The sequence below is a fragment of the Conger conger genome, chromosome 13, assembly GCF_963514075.1.
Source record: "Conger conger chromosome 13, fConCon1.1, whole genome shotgun sequence".
Classification (NCBI taxonomy): Eukaryota; Metazoa; Chordata; class Actinopteri; order Anguilliformes; family Congridae; genus Conger; species Conger conger.
In genome coordinates, this window is record NC_083772.1 from 27,940,440 (window position 1) to 27,956,320 (window position 15,881).

Consider the following 15,881-nt stretch of genomic DNA (forward strand, 5'->3'; position numbering starts at 1 on the left):
ATGAAACATTCATTCAAGAAATAAAAACCTGCATTGTTTTATCTGGTAACAACTCTTCCCATCAAATTGAGTTTTGTGTTTTTCTCAGGGTTCAGTAAAATGATGTAACATTTTGGAGCAAATAAGCACAGCAGTAACCCAAAACTTGATGCTAGAATTGCAAATATCTCCACAGCTACAGTGAACTTTCCAGGTGAGCTGACATAAGCTGGTATAAACGCCAGCCATACTGCACAGAAGATCAGCATGCTGAAGGTGATGTATTTGGCCTCATTAAAATTACCTGGCAGCTTCCTGGCCAGAAAAGCCAGAATGAAGCACAGAGCAGCCAGGAACCCAATGTATCCCAGAACACACCAAAAGGCCTTTTCAGAACCAACACTACACTCCAGGATTATTCTGGACCTCTGGTACTGGGTGTTTTTGTTTGGGAAAGGAGGGGCAGTGATTAGCCACACTGCACAGATTATCACTTGTATAAAGGTGCAGGCAGATATGATAAATCTCTGCTGTTTGGGCCCCAGCCATTTCATGATGTTGTTTCCAGGCCTGGTGGCTGTAAAGGCAGCCAGCACCACCAGAGTCTTCCCCAGGATACAGGAGATGCAGAGTGAGAAAGCGATGCTGAAGGCAGTGTGGCGCAGCATGCAGGACCATGATGTAGGCTCTCCGATGAACACCAGTGCACACAGGAAGCACAGAGTCAGAGAGAGCAGGATGAAGAAGCTCAGCTCTGAGTTGTTGACTTTGACAATCGGAGTGTTCCTGTGGTAGAGGAAAACTCCCAGAACAGCGACAGTCAGGCAGGCTCCTAGTACAGCAATCACAGTCAGGGTCAGTCCCATTGCATCATGGGAGAGGTACTCAATCGCTTTGGGTATGCATTCAGTTCTGGCTGCATTGGACCAGAAATCCTCAGGACAAGATGTGCAATCTATTGAATCTAAAGATGAAGACAGTAATAAACAACATACAATGTTATAAAATGGAAGTCTGCAGATATATATTTTGGGGTACATTAATTCTCACCATTATTTCAGTCCCTGTAAGAGCTGTGCACTTGACTATGCCCTCACTGGACTGCGACTTTCGCCACAGACCTGGTCAGAGCAGGCGACCCGCTGAAATCCACTCCACCAAAACAGTAGTGCACTGCTTCATCTTCACTAACACACCCCCAGCAGCACCACTCCTCCTCTTCAGCACATGGCGAGTCACCAAATTACCAATCAGGCTAAACCACGTGAAAATCCATTGACCAGAAAATAGAGCCCACTATGTTTATGGCTCAGCAGAGACCATTAAGATACCAAACCTTTGTACATTAGTCAAATCATACGGCAGCTCATTGCTGTCAAAGTGAACAAAAATATTATAGAGATGTAATGACAAAATTATTTGAGGCACATAATGATGTTATGGCCGAGGGATTTTTCTTTACCTGAAACTATGGTAATGCCTAAACATGCATTTGAAGTAACAAGTGCTTTTATACATTGATACTTCACAAGCATACATTAAGTACAATATAATACATCATCTCATATAAGAGTGAGATAAGACTGAAAATTTTTTTTTTATAATAGAATAATATAACCAATGTATCTCAGAAAAAGAAAAAGTTTACAGTCTGTTCGTTATTCTGTGTTTTTGTAACTTAATTATTTCTTATATTCATGCCTGGTTTCCGTTTACATTCATTGTTCAGTGCACTCTTCTTCCCCTGTGATGCTTGTGTCTTTACGTAGTTCTGAGCCCAAGTCACTACCCTGTGTGATTCACTATTCGGGTGGTTTCCCACAATTCCTTCTCCATCTCGCTTTACTTGCTTCCCGCTTTCTCTCCTTTCATGAATTTATACAGTAATAATTATATTAACACACTAATATGCTTGTCTAACTAACTAACTAACATTCACTAGTTATGGGTATTTATAGTTTAATCACGTTACTAACATATTAACATTCTTTCTATTTCTGCACTGCTCTGTAGCTCCACCTCCCTGTTCTATGTCTGACTTCATTCTGTGAAGTGTTCGCACCTCTTCTCTAACTATCACTACATTCCTTAAGTCTGTGCAATTGTCTACTCCCTAATTCATTTGCATTACATGTGAATCTATGTGAATCCAGTCCCGCATCTTCGTTCCTCTTTCATTATTGAATGATTGGCCTTTCATTTGTCTCAGCTGATGTCTATTTGTTAGACCGCCCACATGCCCCAGCTAAGTTGACTCATTCCTTTGTATAAGCCCCAGTCTGAGTCTTCACGTTTGTCAGGACGTTGATCAAAATTCCAGAGCCGATTTGTGTAAACCTGCAATTTTTGAGATTCTTGAGATACCCTTTTGCCTGACTTTGTGTCTTACCTATTCCCTTCAGATTGAACGCCCTTCACTACCTCCACGTTGGGCATGATGCCTGGCCCCTCTTTCAGTATCCTACTTATACAACGGCTTATCAACAAAAAGGATCATTCTATAATATAAACATTTGTTTCAAATAATAATAATTTTATCCGTTTTAATGTAGCTTAACTTACTGTACTGTACAAACAAGTATTCCAACGAATATCCCAAACTCTATCACCAGGTGTGGAACATTAGAGTTACATGAATTGGCATGAACTAATGTAGTCATTAACATTTATGATATACTAATACATTAATTAAGCATGAAATTAACCTTTAACTAGTTAATGTATTTGTTAATATTTATACATGAGCAAACCATAGAATAAACATATCATTAGTTAACCATTAGAAAATACATTAACTGATTTTCATGTGACTCGGCAATGACTAATGTTGTTAATATGAATTAATGATACAAAATATAAATTCATAAACAAAGTAGTACATATTAATTTCTCAGAAGTTAGTTAACTAAATGAGTAAATTCCAATTCATGTAACATTATTGCAAAGTGTTACCGAGAATCACATTGTAAGATGGTCCCTGCATAGCCTGTCCCTACCAGTCTATCAGTTTTCTACAAATGTTCTCACTTCTCACTCTTACTCTTGATGAAGAGTGCTTTGGTGCATAACTTCTTGCTTGTGGTGGAATATAGGCAAACTATGCATTTTGTAGCAATTAGAGGTGTGAACGGTTAAACGCTTAAATGGTTGGCCAAACCTGATTTGAAAATGTTTCTAAAAACCGAAAACTGAAGCTGAAATGGTAAGCTCAGTTTAAAATAATGCATGTTCACCACCAGGCATATTATTGCAGTTTACATTCTAAATTAGCAATCGACAAGCTACAGCAGTTCTAGCAATCAATCTGGACATTTCAGGGGCTTTAAAAAAACACCACAGGGAATTGAATGCTACAGTATTAGAGTTGTCAAAGAATTTCTGGAATTGTTGGTAGACTTATGGCTTATTGTAACGTTATGTTGTTTCTTACAGTTCATAGAAGATCCGTGTATATTCATTGACACGCAAATTCAAACTACCGGCAAACTGAACGTAGCTTTCCACTATGCTGTATCTACATAAAAACAAAGCAGTACATCATTAACCGTTTAAAAAATTGGATGGTATCCGTTTACAAAAACTGATGATTTGCCATATCCCTAGTAGCCATCAATGTCATTACGAATACAAACATAATACTCAGTATGCCACTGTATGAGTCTTGCCTGTTAAAGTATTCAATATTCAATATTCAAAAGAACAGTTTTGCTAGACAGCATTAACTACAATTAACTCATGTTAACTAGTCAGCATTAGGATTTAGTTTGGTTTTAGGTTAAAAAAAGAGCTTGTTATCACAGATAGCTATCTAGCCAATGTCTGAATTATATAAAAAAAACTACAAACCTGTCTAATTGTAGAAACCCCCAAAATACACCAAAAAGCGGAAGTATCTGAGAGGTGAAGGAAATGTGTGTAGACCAGGCGTTTCTGGTCATGTTTAATTCAATGTTTGCTCATGTATCGGACTCGAAAAATATTAATTTAATCTCTCCTAAGTTCTAACAGTTAAGCAAAAGGAACTGCAAATGTCCACCAATAGTGTGGTTCTACGACCGCTATCTATCTGTGTCTCTGTTTATAAGAAATTATTTGTTGCGCCTTAGTTTTCGGCATTTAAAATCAATGAATTTTTTGTGCACCAGTTGCAGAAATGATTGTACACATCCCTGTAGTTGGTTTCATTGCCATTAATGAGGCCAACCAGGGCCTCGTCGTCCTCAAATTTTATCAGTGAACAGTTGCTGTAATGAGTGAGGTACAAATCCCTCTGCTACCCCATAATTACTGTATTGCAATTGATTTTTTAAAACAAGAAAATATTTTTTCACAGTGGCATCAGCTGCCATAGAAAAAACACACAAATACTGTATTAACAATGTAGTGAGATGTTTTATATCATGTAACTGAAAGTAATAATGGCTATTAAAATTTTTTTAGTCTTCAGTGCTTTTTTAAAAATATGGAAAAATGTCATATCAACACTGATCGAGAGTGATTGATCTTTTATAGGTTTTTGGTTAGGCTATCAATGTTCTTGTTATAATGACACAGAAAAATACAGTCAGTTCAATGTTTAAAAAGAGACACCACAGTGAAGTAAGTAAAGTACTTGCCAGTGATTTTTAGCTAAATGCTTATTAGGTATGCTCCGATCCCCGATTGCTGCAACAGAATCGGCCAATACCGATGCAGATCTTTCATTTAAAGCCTTCTATTTATTGTGTAGCATTATTTATTTATTTATTTACTATTTATAGCAATATAGCAATAAAAGTAACTACTCTTGTATTTTTAGGATTGTGGAAAACATTGTAATTAAGAGCTGAGAAAGTATCAAATTGTTTATATATTGGCAGGCAACATATGCAACATATTCAATTCTTATTTATGTCATGTAGATTATGAAAAAAACTTTAACCAATATAATAGCCTCTACTTGGCTAAAGGTTAGCAAATATTTTGCCTTTTCTGTGGAATAAAAGCAAAAGGTGCACAGAGATAAGCACTATTTTTCAAAGTTTGTCTTTATAAATAAAAGCATCTTCGTAAGACTGTTACTAGTCATCTACAACCTTCGGCACTATGCTGAAACGTCTCTTGCTATCTACACTTGTGCACAGCACACAGAGCTGGGCTCATGCTGACTCTGAGTGACAACTGAGTGACATTTTTACATTTACATTTTAGTCATTTGGCAGACGCTTTTAATCCAAAGCGACTTACAAGTGCATAGGTTCTACCATAAGTCAGAGCATCACATCCAGAAACTAGCAAAATACACAGGAAATGCTGTTCTAAACATAGTTGTCATCAAAAATTTTTTTTTTTTTTTTTTTTTTTGGGGGGTGGGGTTAGACAAGGATAGGGATATCAGAAAGGAGGGGCAGGGGAAATCAGGAGGGAGGACTAAGGTAGAGTTTGAAAAGGTGGGTTTTGAGTCTGCGTCGAAATAGGGGGAGGGATTCTGCTGTTCTGACAGTGGTAGGCAGGTCATTCCACCACTGAGGAACCAGAACGGAAAACAGGCGTGAACGTGCAGCTCGACCGCCAGGTGCACGTAAAGAGGGAACCGTAAGGCGACCAGAGCTGGCAGACCGGAGTGGTCTAGCTGGGGAGTAGGGAGTGATCAGGGATTGCATGTAAGGTGGGGCAGTCCCCTTAGCAGCCTGAAATGCCAACACTAGGGCCTTGAAACGGATGCGTGCGGCAATAGGAAGCCAGTGGAGGCCAATGAGAAGCGGGGTGACATGAGCCGACCTGGGCTGACTGGTGATCAGGCGGGCTGCAGCATTCTGGACCAGCTGGAGGGGCTTGATGGCACACGCTGGGAGACCGGCTAGGAGGGAGTTGCAGTAATCCAGGCGGGAAATGACGAGCGCCTGGACTAGGAGCTGGGTGGCTTTCTCAGTCAGGAGATGACGGATACGGCGTATATTATACAGAAAGAACCTGCAGGTTCTGGCAGTGGAGGATACTTGTGGAGCCAGGGTGAAGCAGTTATCAAGAGTCACCCCAAGATTCTTTGCCGTACGGGAGGAGGAAACTACAAAGTCCTCAACAGTCAATGAGAGGTCGATTGATGGAGAGGACTTAGCAGGGATGTAGAGAAGCTCAGTTTTGGCAAGGTTGAGCTTCAGGTGATGGGAAGTCATCCACGCAGAGATATCAGCCAAGCAGGCAGAGATCCGTGTGGTGATTTGGGTGTCGGGGGGGAAGGAAATGAAGAGTTGGGTATCATCAGCGTAGGAGTGATAAGAAAAGCCGTGGGAAGAGATAACAGAACCAAGAGACATGGTGTATAGCGAGAAGAGGAGAGGCCCAAGAACCGAGCCCTGCGGGACTCCAGTTCGTAGGGGTTGAGGGTCGGAGACTGCGCCCCTCCAAGTCACCTGGTAGGAGCGACCAGAGAGGTAAGAGGAAAACCAAGCGAGTGCAGAACCTGTGACACCCATCCCAGACAGCAATGAGAGCAGAATCTCATGGTTGACTGTATCGAAGGCGGCCGACAGGTCGAGGAAGATGAGGACAGAGGAGAGGGATTTTGCTTTAGCAGAGTGGAGTGCCTCAGTGACCGCGAGCAGGGCGGTTTCAGTGGAGTGGCCACTCTTGAAGCCAGACTGGTTGGGGTCATGGAGATTGTTGCGGAGAAGATAAGTGGACAGTTGGGAGCAGACCGCCCGTTCCAGGGTTTTAGCGAGAAAGGGAAGAAGAGAGACAGGCTGGTAGTTGTTCAGGGCAGAGGGGTCAAGAGTAGGTTTTTTGAGGAGGGGAGTGACTCTGGCCCTCTTCAGGGAAGAGGGCATGGTGCCGGAAGAGAGGGAGGTGTTGATTAGAGAGGAGAGAAAAGGGAGAATGTCCTCAGATATAGATTGTAGGAGGGGAGAGGGGATGGGGTCAAGAGGACAGGTGGTTGGGCGGTGGGAAGTAAGGAGTTTCAGTGTGTCAGCGTCAGAGAGGGGAGAAAAGGAGGTTAGGGAGTTGGGGAGGGTAGGAGGGTCAGCAGGGGTGGAGGGTTGGGAGAAGGAATTGCGAATAGCATCGATCTTCTTTTCAAAGAAGGAGACAAAGTCATCAGGTGTGAGTGATGAGGGGGGTGGGGGGGGAGGGGGGGCCAGAACAGAGGAGAAAGTTGAAAACAGTTTGCGGGGATTAGAGGCGGCCGCGTTAATTTTCGAGTGAAAGAAGGAAGATTTAGCTAGAGAGACAGAGGAATGGAAAGATGATAAGAGGGCATGGAAGGAAGCTATATCACTGGGGAGACAGGACCTTTTCCATTTTCTCTCCGCCGCCCGCAGTTCGGTTCGGACAGCTCGTAGAGCATCAGAAAGCCAAGGACTGGGGGGGGAGGCCCGAGCTAGTTTGGGGGTGAGGGGACACAGAGAGTCAAAGGAAGATGAGAGGGAGGACATGAGAGTTGTAGCCGCATCATCGGGAGACAGTCGAGAGAAAGACTCCGCAGATGGTAGGGAGGAGAGGATTGTAGATGAGAGGGTGGCGTAGGTTCCGTCGACAGGTGACAGTGGATGGTGGGAGAGATGGATGGGTGTTAGAGGAGAGTGGAAGAGAGAAAGAGATGAAGGAGTGGTCAGATATATGGAGTGGTGTTACAGAGAAGTTGGTTGTTGTGCAGCTCCTTGTGAAGATGAGGTCAAGAAGGTTGCCTGCTTTGTGGGTGGGAGGGGAAAGAGTGAGGGTAAGGTCAAAAGAAGAGAGGAGGGAGAGAAAGGTAGACTGGGTGGACTCTGAGTTGAGGTTGAAGTCACCCAGGAGGATCAGGGGGGTGTCATTGACAGGTGAGGAGTTGAGGAGGATGTCCATCTCATCCAAAAGGTTTCCCAGAGGACCCGGGGGGCGATAAACAACAATAACAAACAGTTTGCACGGCAGAGTAACAGAAACCGCATGAAATTCAAAAGAGGAGAAGGAGAGGGATGAGGAGAAGACACTAGATCTCCATGAGGATGAGATTAGGAGACCTGTGCCACCTCCTCTGCCAGAGGATCTGGGTGTGTGGGAAAAAGAGAAGGCAGAGGAAAGGGCAGCCGGGGTGGCCGTGTTCTCTGGTGAGAGCCACGTTTCAGTTAAAGCAAGAAAGTCAAGGTTGAGGTGGGAGGCATAGGCAGATATGAAGTCTGCTTTCTGGATGGTGGACTGGCAGTTCCAGAGGCCACCAGCCACACAGAGATCAATACCAGGGGATCTGGGAGGGAAGATGAGGTTAGAGATATTCTGCCCATGTTGGCGGGAGGCGAACCTCCTACCTGACTGGGACCTGGGGAGAGGAGAGAGGACAGGGATGGGAAGGAAACACATGGAGGGAACTAGGGAGGACAAGGGGAATACTACACAGTGGAATGAGGGCAGGCAGCAAAAACAAAATCAAACATCAGGCTCTCAGACAGCCTCGATGGACACCCGTAGATAGGCACCCTCGACTTTGTACACCTGCGACTTCGTACGCCGAGGCAAGTAGCCGAGGCTGCCGCACACAGCTGCCGCTGGTGCGCTACACAACTGCTTAAATAACACTGACGCCGAATACAGAAAATGCAACCAACCCACTGCAGAACAATAATGCACACTGAAGTGAGTTCAGGTGTGCCAGTACTAATAGCCTGAGCAGGGTGCAAAGTATTGGCTCCTCCTGCAACAAAAGCTGTGGCCTGCCAGCCAGTAAAACAATAGCCTAACTTAATAGCCTAGCTTACCTGAGTGAAACAAACACCAAACCCAGTTTCACTGAATCTAAATAAACATCACTTGTAATAGCTAACAAACAAACAAGTACACAACAGAACACTATAATGACAACTAAACTGAATTTAGAATCAGCAAGCAAACAAATAATACTTAACTAATCCAGGAGAAAATGCAACCAACCCACTGCAGAACAATAATGCAATAATGACAGATGACTGTCTTGTTAAAGGGTTAACTCGCTTTACTGACTTTGCGCTGGCTTGCTTTCTATATTTGCTTTGCCGAATCCTTTGATGTGTGGAATGCTCAAATGTCTAATGTGGTCTTTTTCAGACACCTTGTATAACTGCCAGGCTGCTGCCATGTCTGATATATTTTGCATTATCTGATCAGCCCTTCTGAGGCCGATCAGAGCATCCCTAATGCTTATGCCTGCTAGCACGAAAAAGCCAACTTGCAATGAGTTTATTAGATATTATTACTGTACCTACTAGTAGTCTATTTGTTCAATTGAAGTGATGAGCACGCACCTGTCTTATTACTAATCTTCCCGCTGTCACATGGTACACAGTCAAAGCAGCACAGAGGCTCCCCACGACGGACAGCCTTCCTGCTTCCTGGAGCACAGCTCTCACTGCACACAGACACCAACACCTGCAAGAGAGAAAACACAGCCAGGTATAGCTGTAGCTGTGTAGGTGTCCCTGTGAATGAGATTCATGGGTCAGGCACTGATTACACTTACTTTAAATTAAGTTTTGTTTGGAGAATCTCCATTTGACATTGAATTATCTAGGACTAGGGTTAATCTGTGTCTGTGAAACTGGCCCTATATCTCTCTATTTGATGGCACCACACTTTTATCTGTCTATATCCGTGGTCCAAGAGGCCAGAGGTTGCTGCTAAGACATCTACATTGTTTTTGAGTTTCATTGGCGTTTCTGCCGGGCGGCGGAAAATTTGTAACTACTTACTGTTTGCATAACCACCACCAGATGGCAAATGTGAGCGCTCTAATCTGGAGCTGTCTGAAATAATTGCAATGACAGTAGGGGGCAGCAGAGTTGTATATCTAATATAGGCCTACATTTCAGGAACAGTCCACAAACTATCTAAAGATAAGTATCTAAAGATACATAAACTAGAAATACTCATAACTTTGTTATGTGCAATAACTGTCATTTCAAAAATAAGATAATATAAATAGTAATATTTAGAAATACATTATATCTCTTGAGCCAAATGCTAGAATGCAAGATCGTGCACTCAACGATCAGGTCTAGATAATGAATAGCCACAACGCAGGCTCACATTTTTTGTTCATATGCTGAGTCTGAGTTAAACCAACGATTGCTATTCCATTTTATACAACAGTAGGGAGGACAACCGAAATTTTTTTTTCCGGAAATCAACATGAATATTATGATTATTATCTCAGTTTAACCTTAAATTTACGTGTGGTGGACAATAATTCTGCTTAGGTTGAATTTTAATGTGAAAAAAATGACTGTTTTTGTGGCTTTTAAGCGCTCATTTTACCAGCATTCCATCAATGTTAAATGCTGGACCCCGACGGCACCGAAAAACAGGCAGATTTCACTGCCATTCCATTCTTTACGTATATCGAGCTCGAAAATGGTGACACAACAATAGCTTTTGCTGGTTTACTTCACGCGCTCATACATGGCAGTTGGTGGCAGTTCGAACTGTCAAAATTGTGACTGGAGCCAGGTCAATATTTTTGCTGGGTACTCGGTATGTCCAGCCTTATAAGTCCGAAGTCCCTGGTTACTTTTTCATAGTTTCAATGGATTTTGACAATAGACATGTCAGACTTCAATCATGTTAACGCTCTCGAGCGTGCGTCAAAGTTTAGGTAGCAAATAACAGTGCTGTATCCTTCTGACGTCATTTACATAGCTACAGAACTGTCCGATCACGCCGAATCACTGATAGAAACAAGATGAATTAATGACGATTCAGAAAATGTATAACTTTTTTAAAGATTTAAATAAATCCTATGGTGGGACTTTTGCCATTTATGGACGGTACGACAGAAAATTCCGGTGCCATCGAACTTAATCGAATGCTTTTATTTATATCGTTCGAATGACCAAGTGCCGTTAAAAAGCAAATTGTATGGCTTTGTGCTATTCGCGTATGCTAGCTACATCATGCTAACATCGTACAGGGACCAGTAAAGGCTTAGAACACACTAGCACTTAGTTATTGTAAGTTTGATCACCTCTACTGTAAAGTAAAAAAGTGGACAAATTACGTTTTCTGTGAGAAATCTATTGGCGAGCTCACGTGCACACACAGCGGTCTACATTCTAAAGCTCCACTTTGCCCTCCCTAACAACAGCTTGGTTAAATACTCAATCCTGATTGGCAGGTAGGGATGTGGCACTTTTCCATTTTGGTTCGCTATGAAGTAGTGTCTTCAAAAGCAGGTCCAGTTGTTGACTACCTACTGATCAATGTTGAGTTGATGCTTTCACTTCAGATTTGCACTTACCTCCACTTTACCCTACAGAACTTCAACAGGGGGCATCGCATGTACTGAAATACACACTGTGTGCAGCTTGCCTCTCTCTGGTGGCCCGTCCACATTAATGCCTCCTCTTGTATGACAAGATCCAGCCCAGCTTCCTTTGCACCATCAAACCTTCCCACATTGACAAACTCAATGTTTCCAGCTGCACCTCTTTGCCAGTTGATCACATCATATGATGGAACTACATCTCCATTTGCATCAAAATTCACCTTCTCTCCAGAAATACTAAAAGAGACTTCCTGAAGATAGTGCTGGAGCTTTGAGATGAAAATAAAAGAGAATATTTCATTGTTTTACATTCCTGTACATTCATTGAGAAATATAAGTATTATGACTATAAGATCATATTGAAATAATGTAAATTTAGGATTGATTATTGTTTCATTATTTTAGTTGGAGTGAATTGATTTTAAATGTACAGAATAAAAATGGCTATTGGAAGAGGATGAAGAGGGAAATGAGTGATGGTTTTGCTTCTTATAATAATTTTAAACTTAAAATTAAAATTAAAATTAAACCCAAATAGACAAAAATACCAGTGTATGTTTTAAACATATATTTAAATGATTAAACAGAATTAGTGACTGACACTGTAATGGTAAAAACATTTTATGCCATTTGATGAATCAATATGCAGAACAGTTCTGTGTGGCTGGATTGCTGATAAATGACTATGCTTTTTAAATTCTGAATCACAATAGAATATATTGCATATATAGCTTTTATGAATGTTACCCATAGCTTTTATGAATCACTTATGTACCGTATTACGCAAATAGAGAATCTTTATCAGGGAATTCACATTTATTTTACATCTATTGGTCAGGGACACTTCGACACATCCCAGGTGGGATTGAACCAGCAACCCTCTGACTGTCAGACGACTGCTCTTACCACCTGAGCCGATGTCACCCAAATTGCTTCTGTTAATCTTGAAAACATTGCTATATTTTCATTATTTATTTATTTAACCTTTTTTTTGGAATCACCTGCCATGGTTGAATGTTTCTGGCATCAGCACATGAGGAGTTGTGGAAGGGCCCTCTCCCAGGCTTACAGCTGATGAGGTTGTGCAGAGAGTGAGCTATGGCGTACACAGCTTTGTACACATTGTAGGCACCACGAGGGCTGGAGGTGTTCAGGTAGGCAGAGTGCTGCTCCTTCAGGGGCTCCAGCCCTGAACAGGGGGGCAGCTGGGAGGAAGTTTGGGTCCTGTTGCTGGAGGGGTAGAGAGTGCAACCGTACAAAGCATCCCACAGCTCATGCACCAACGGGTTACTGGGGTATCTCAATGGGTTAATATCGGTAAGATAGTCTCTGAGACCGGGAATCGGCCCCTGTCGGATGGCAAACCCTATAGTACCTCCTAGAAATGGGTAGAACTCACTGCCTGTAAACAGTGAGGCTGTTACCCAAGCTTCACTGGCAATCCATTGGATCCCTGTGATGTTCTGATCCATGTAGTCTTTCAAAAAGGGGTAGAGCTCCCCCTCAGCAGCAAAGACTACCACAACCTTTGCAGTGGACTGTTTCATAATGTTAAGGATTTCCTGTACTCTCTCGCGATTGTACACTTTGGGGATCATTTCATGGTATGCTAAACATATACCAGTGTTTTTTATTTCCTTTATCAATCCCTGTAGAGCAAATTTTCCATAGTCATGGTTCTCAAGGACGACGCCAACCCACATCCAGCCAAATTTCTGCAGGAGGCGAGCAATGGCTTTCACTTGGTAATCGTCATTAGGGACAACTCTGAAAAATGTTGGGAATTCATTCTTGTTGCTGAGACAGGAACATGTTGAAAAGTAACTTATCTGAAAAAAACAAAGTCAACATTCTTTATTATTATTAAGTACATAAACACAACAATCCAATTTGGTTTTATAAAAAAGTGCCAGGCACACTAAGTATGTTACTATTATGCAAGGTCATTGTCTGGCACTATCTGAGCAATGAAGTAATGTCTCTTAATGATTGTATTGTTCCAAGTAAATGTTACCTAAATCTTTGACCTAAATTTAGTGACCTAAATTTCCTGAATATTTATTAGAATTATTTAAATGAAAAGAATCAATACAAGTTAATCATGTGGAAGTATATGCTTAAAAAATTCTATCAGCAATATTTTTGCACAGGTGCATTTGACGTTTCTTGTCAAAACCCACCACACATATTCTTGTCAAATTCTAGTGAAACTAACATATAGACTACTGCTGGTTGACGTATAATACATGGAATATGGAAATGGAAATAATTAGTTTCAACAATTGGGAGAAAATGTGATATTATATTACAGAGCTATAATGTGAATGATAGCCAACAGCTGGCATTTTGGGATTTAATGCTTTTCACAACACAGTATTAATTATTTAAATTGCTGTGTACAAATGACACATTGTAGAAAGAGTTGATACTATTCAACTATTATGTAGACTACTTTTCAATGGAACCAATTTCACACATTCCTGGGCAGTAAAGGCAAGCAAGAACATATATCTACTTATTATAAATTTCTCAACTGAACCATGGATCTAATTCAACAGTATATTGTTAATGTTTAATCCATATTGCCTCTATGAATACATTTTTTGTCTGATAGGAAATACATACCATCGGAATTCTAAAGGGCTCTAGAGTTCTGGAGAGAACAATAGACTGTCGAGACCCAGATTCTCCAACCACGGCCAAAACATGAGATTTGGCTGAACACACAATGCTGCCGGATTTCTGCGGTCCATTCAGAACTGCAAGAACTGCTGCCTGAGCTGTCACAGGGGTTGTGCAGGAGTCATGGATCTTGTATCCCAGAGTAAAGTTAGGCAACAGGTTCTGACTCTGGTTGATCTCCTCAACAGCCAGCCTCATGGTCTGCGCCCAGCGGAAAGATCTGGGATCAAATCTGTGCAGAGACCAACAGCATGACATGGCTCTTTTGGAAAAGAAAACAGTTTCCCATACACATCAGAATAACCAATAACCTCACCCCCAACATTGTGGAGCAGCTGGTTTGTCAGTGAATTTCTTGTCTGGTGGCTCAACCCTGTAATGCATGGCGAAAATCCCTCCGATTATGAAGTCTCCATCAGCCTGGAAATCTGGCTCAAAGTTGCCCTGCAAAGAACAGACTGAAGCAGTAGTTGGACTGGCAGGGGTGACCGCAGAGGAGGGGTAAGACAGGGACCACAGCACCACCAACAGAGGAGTCATCTTCAACTTGGCTGATCCCACACACTGTGATGATCAGTCAGATGCAGTATTTTATTCAACCTCTCCTCTGTGTACCTCATTATTTTCTGTATCTCATTGGATTCCACCATTGGCTGGAAAGCATGTGACATCATAGCATTGCATTCCCCAAAGATAAAGTTGAGAGACAGAGCTCTTCTAAAATTATACACTAGTGAATTTTCATTTGCTAACATCACCATGATATATTGTCACTTGTTTTTCACCTGTCTCTATCTTTAGCCCCTTGCATTTTGTACCTTAAAGGTACAATAGGTAAGATTTTTGTGTTAAAACATTGTAACAAGACCATTGTGAATCCCTTCCTATTATTTAAAAAATTTAAAAATTTGACATGTTGACACGTTCACAGAGAAGGGGGAGGGATTGTTGTGTTTGTTGCTGCAATTCCTCTCTTGACCGTTAGAAGTCCGCAATTACCTATTGTACCTTTAATCTAGGACTTTTGAATTTGTATTTGTCTCACTGCTGTAGTTCCTGAAGTTGTAAATGTCTCGGTATGGTACTTACAGAATTGGCCTATCTACCTTGTGTACTTATGTTTATGGCCTCTTTGTTCAATGACCTTGCTGTTTTGTATGTCACTTTGGATAAAAGTGTCTGCTTAATAAAATGTCATGGTTTTTTCTTCAACAATGTGCTTCAAATATAGGCAAACAATAGTTGTTTACCACCAGCAAAAGTAGCAGAAGGAGGTTTTTATGACTTTGAGCTCTGCTTTGCTGTAGCTGCTTGGCTATTGCATTGGAGAAATATATAGTGGTGTGTGTTTTTTGTACTCTTCGATCATAGTGAGTTATTTGTATATAGGCCATACATTCTCAAATGCTGAGGGAGCTTGCTGAAGGTCCAACCATAGTGTATACAGAACCTCCAGTAAGACTAGGCACAATATATTTTGCGTGACTGTTATGTTAAGATGTATGCTGAGTAGTGAGATTATTGGTTCAGAACTAATACATATTTCTCCTGTATAAAAAACTATAGATACATTAACAAATATCATACAAATACATTTATATGGAGATGAAGTACATTTATTTAGAGTACCAAAACTAAGAGGACTAGGGCAATTACAATGTTACTTTCAGTGTTATACTTAAATTCAGCTTGTGTACGTACTGTATGTCTGACATCAAGTCAACCAGTTAGTATGGAGGCAAGTAAGGGGGACAAACTGACTGACTAAAGGTCAGGTTACACTTTGCTAACATACATTTAACAATTTGTAGAACAAACTCTTATGGACTGATGAATATTAATCTTACACCAAAGTGATGGAAAGAGAAAAGTGGGGGTAAAAGTATAGGTAATGAATGGCCTGGGCACATATGGCTGTTATTGGAACTGGCTCACTTGTCTCTATTGCTGACGTGATGATGAATTAATTCTG

General features: G+C 41.4%; 1 protein-coding gene across 1 annotated transcript; it reads right to left on the bottom strand.

The window, feature by feature from the left end:
- Positions 1–38: 38 nt before the first annotated feature.
- Positions 39–14,449, bottom strand: LOC133107492 (extracellular calcium-sensing receptor-like). The gene is made up of 6 exons (XM_061216479.1): positions 14,226–14,449; positions 13,853–14,141; positions 12,229–13,056; positions 11,254–11,496; positions 9,213–9,336; positions 39–943 (listed from the first exon to the last, which is right to left on the bottom strand). Exons 1-6 carry the CDS (start codon positions 14,447–14,449, stop codon positions 39–41), a joined length of 2,613 nt encoding a protein of 870 aa, XP_061072463.1.
- Between the last annotated feature and the right edge of the window lie 1,432 nt (positions 14,450–15,881).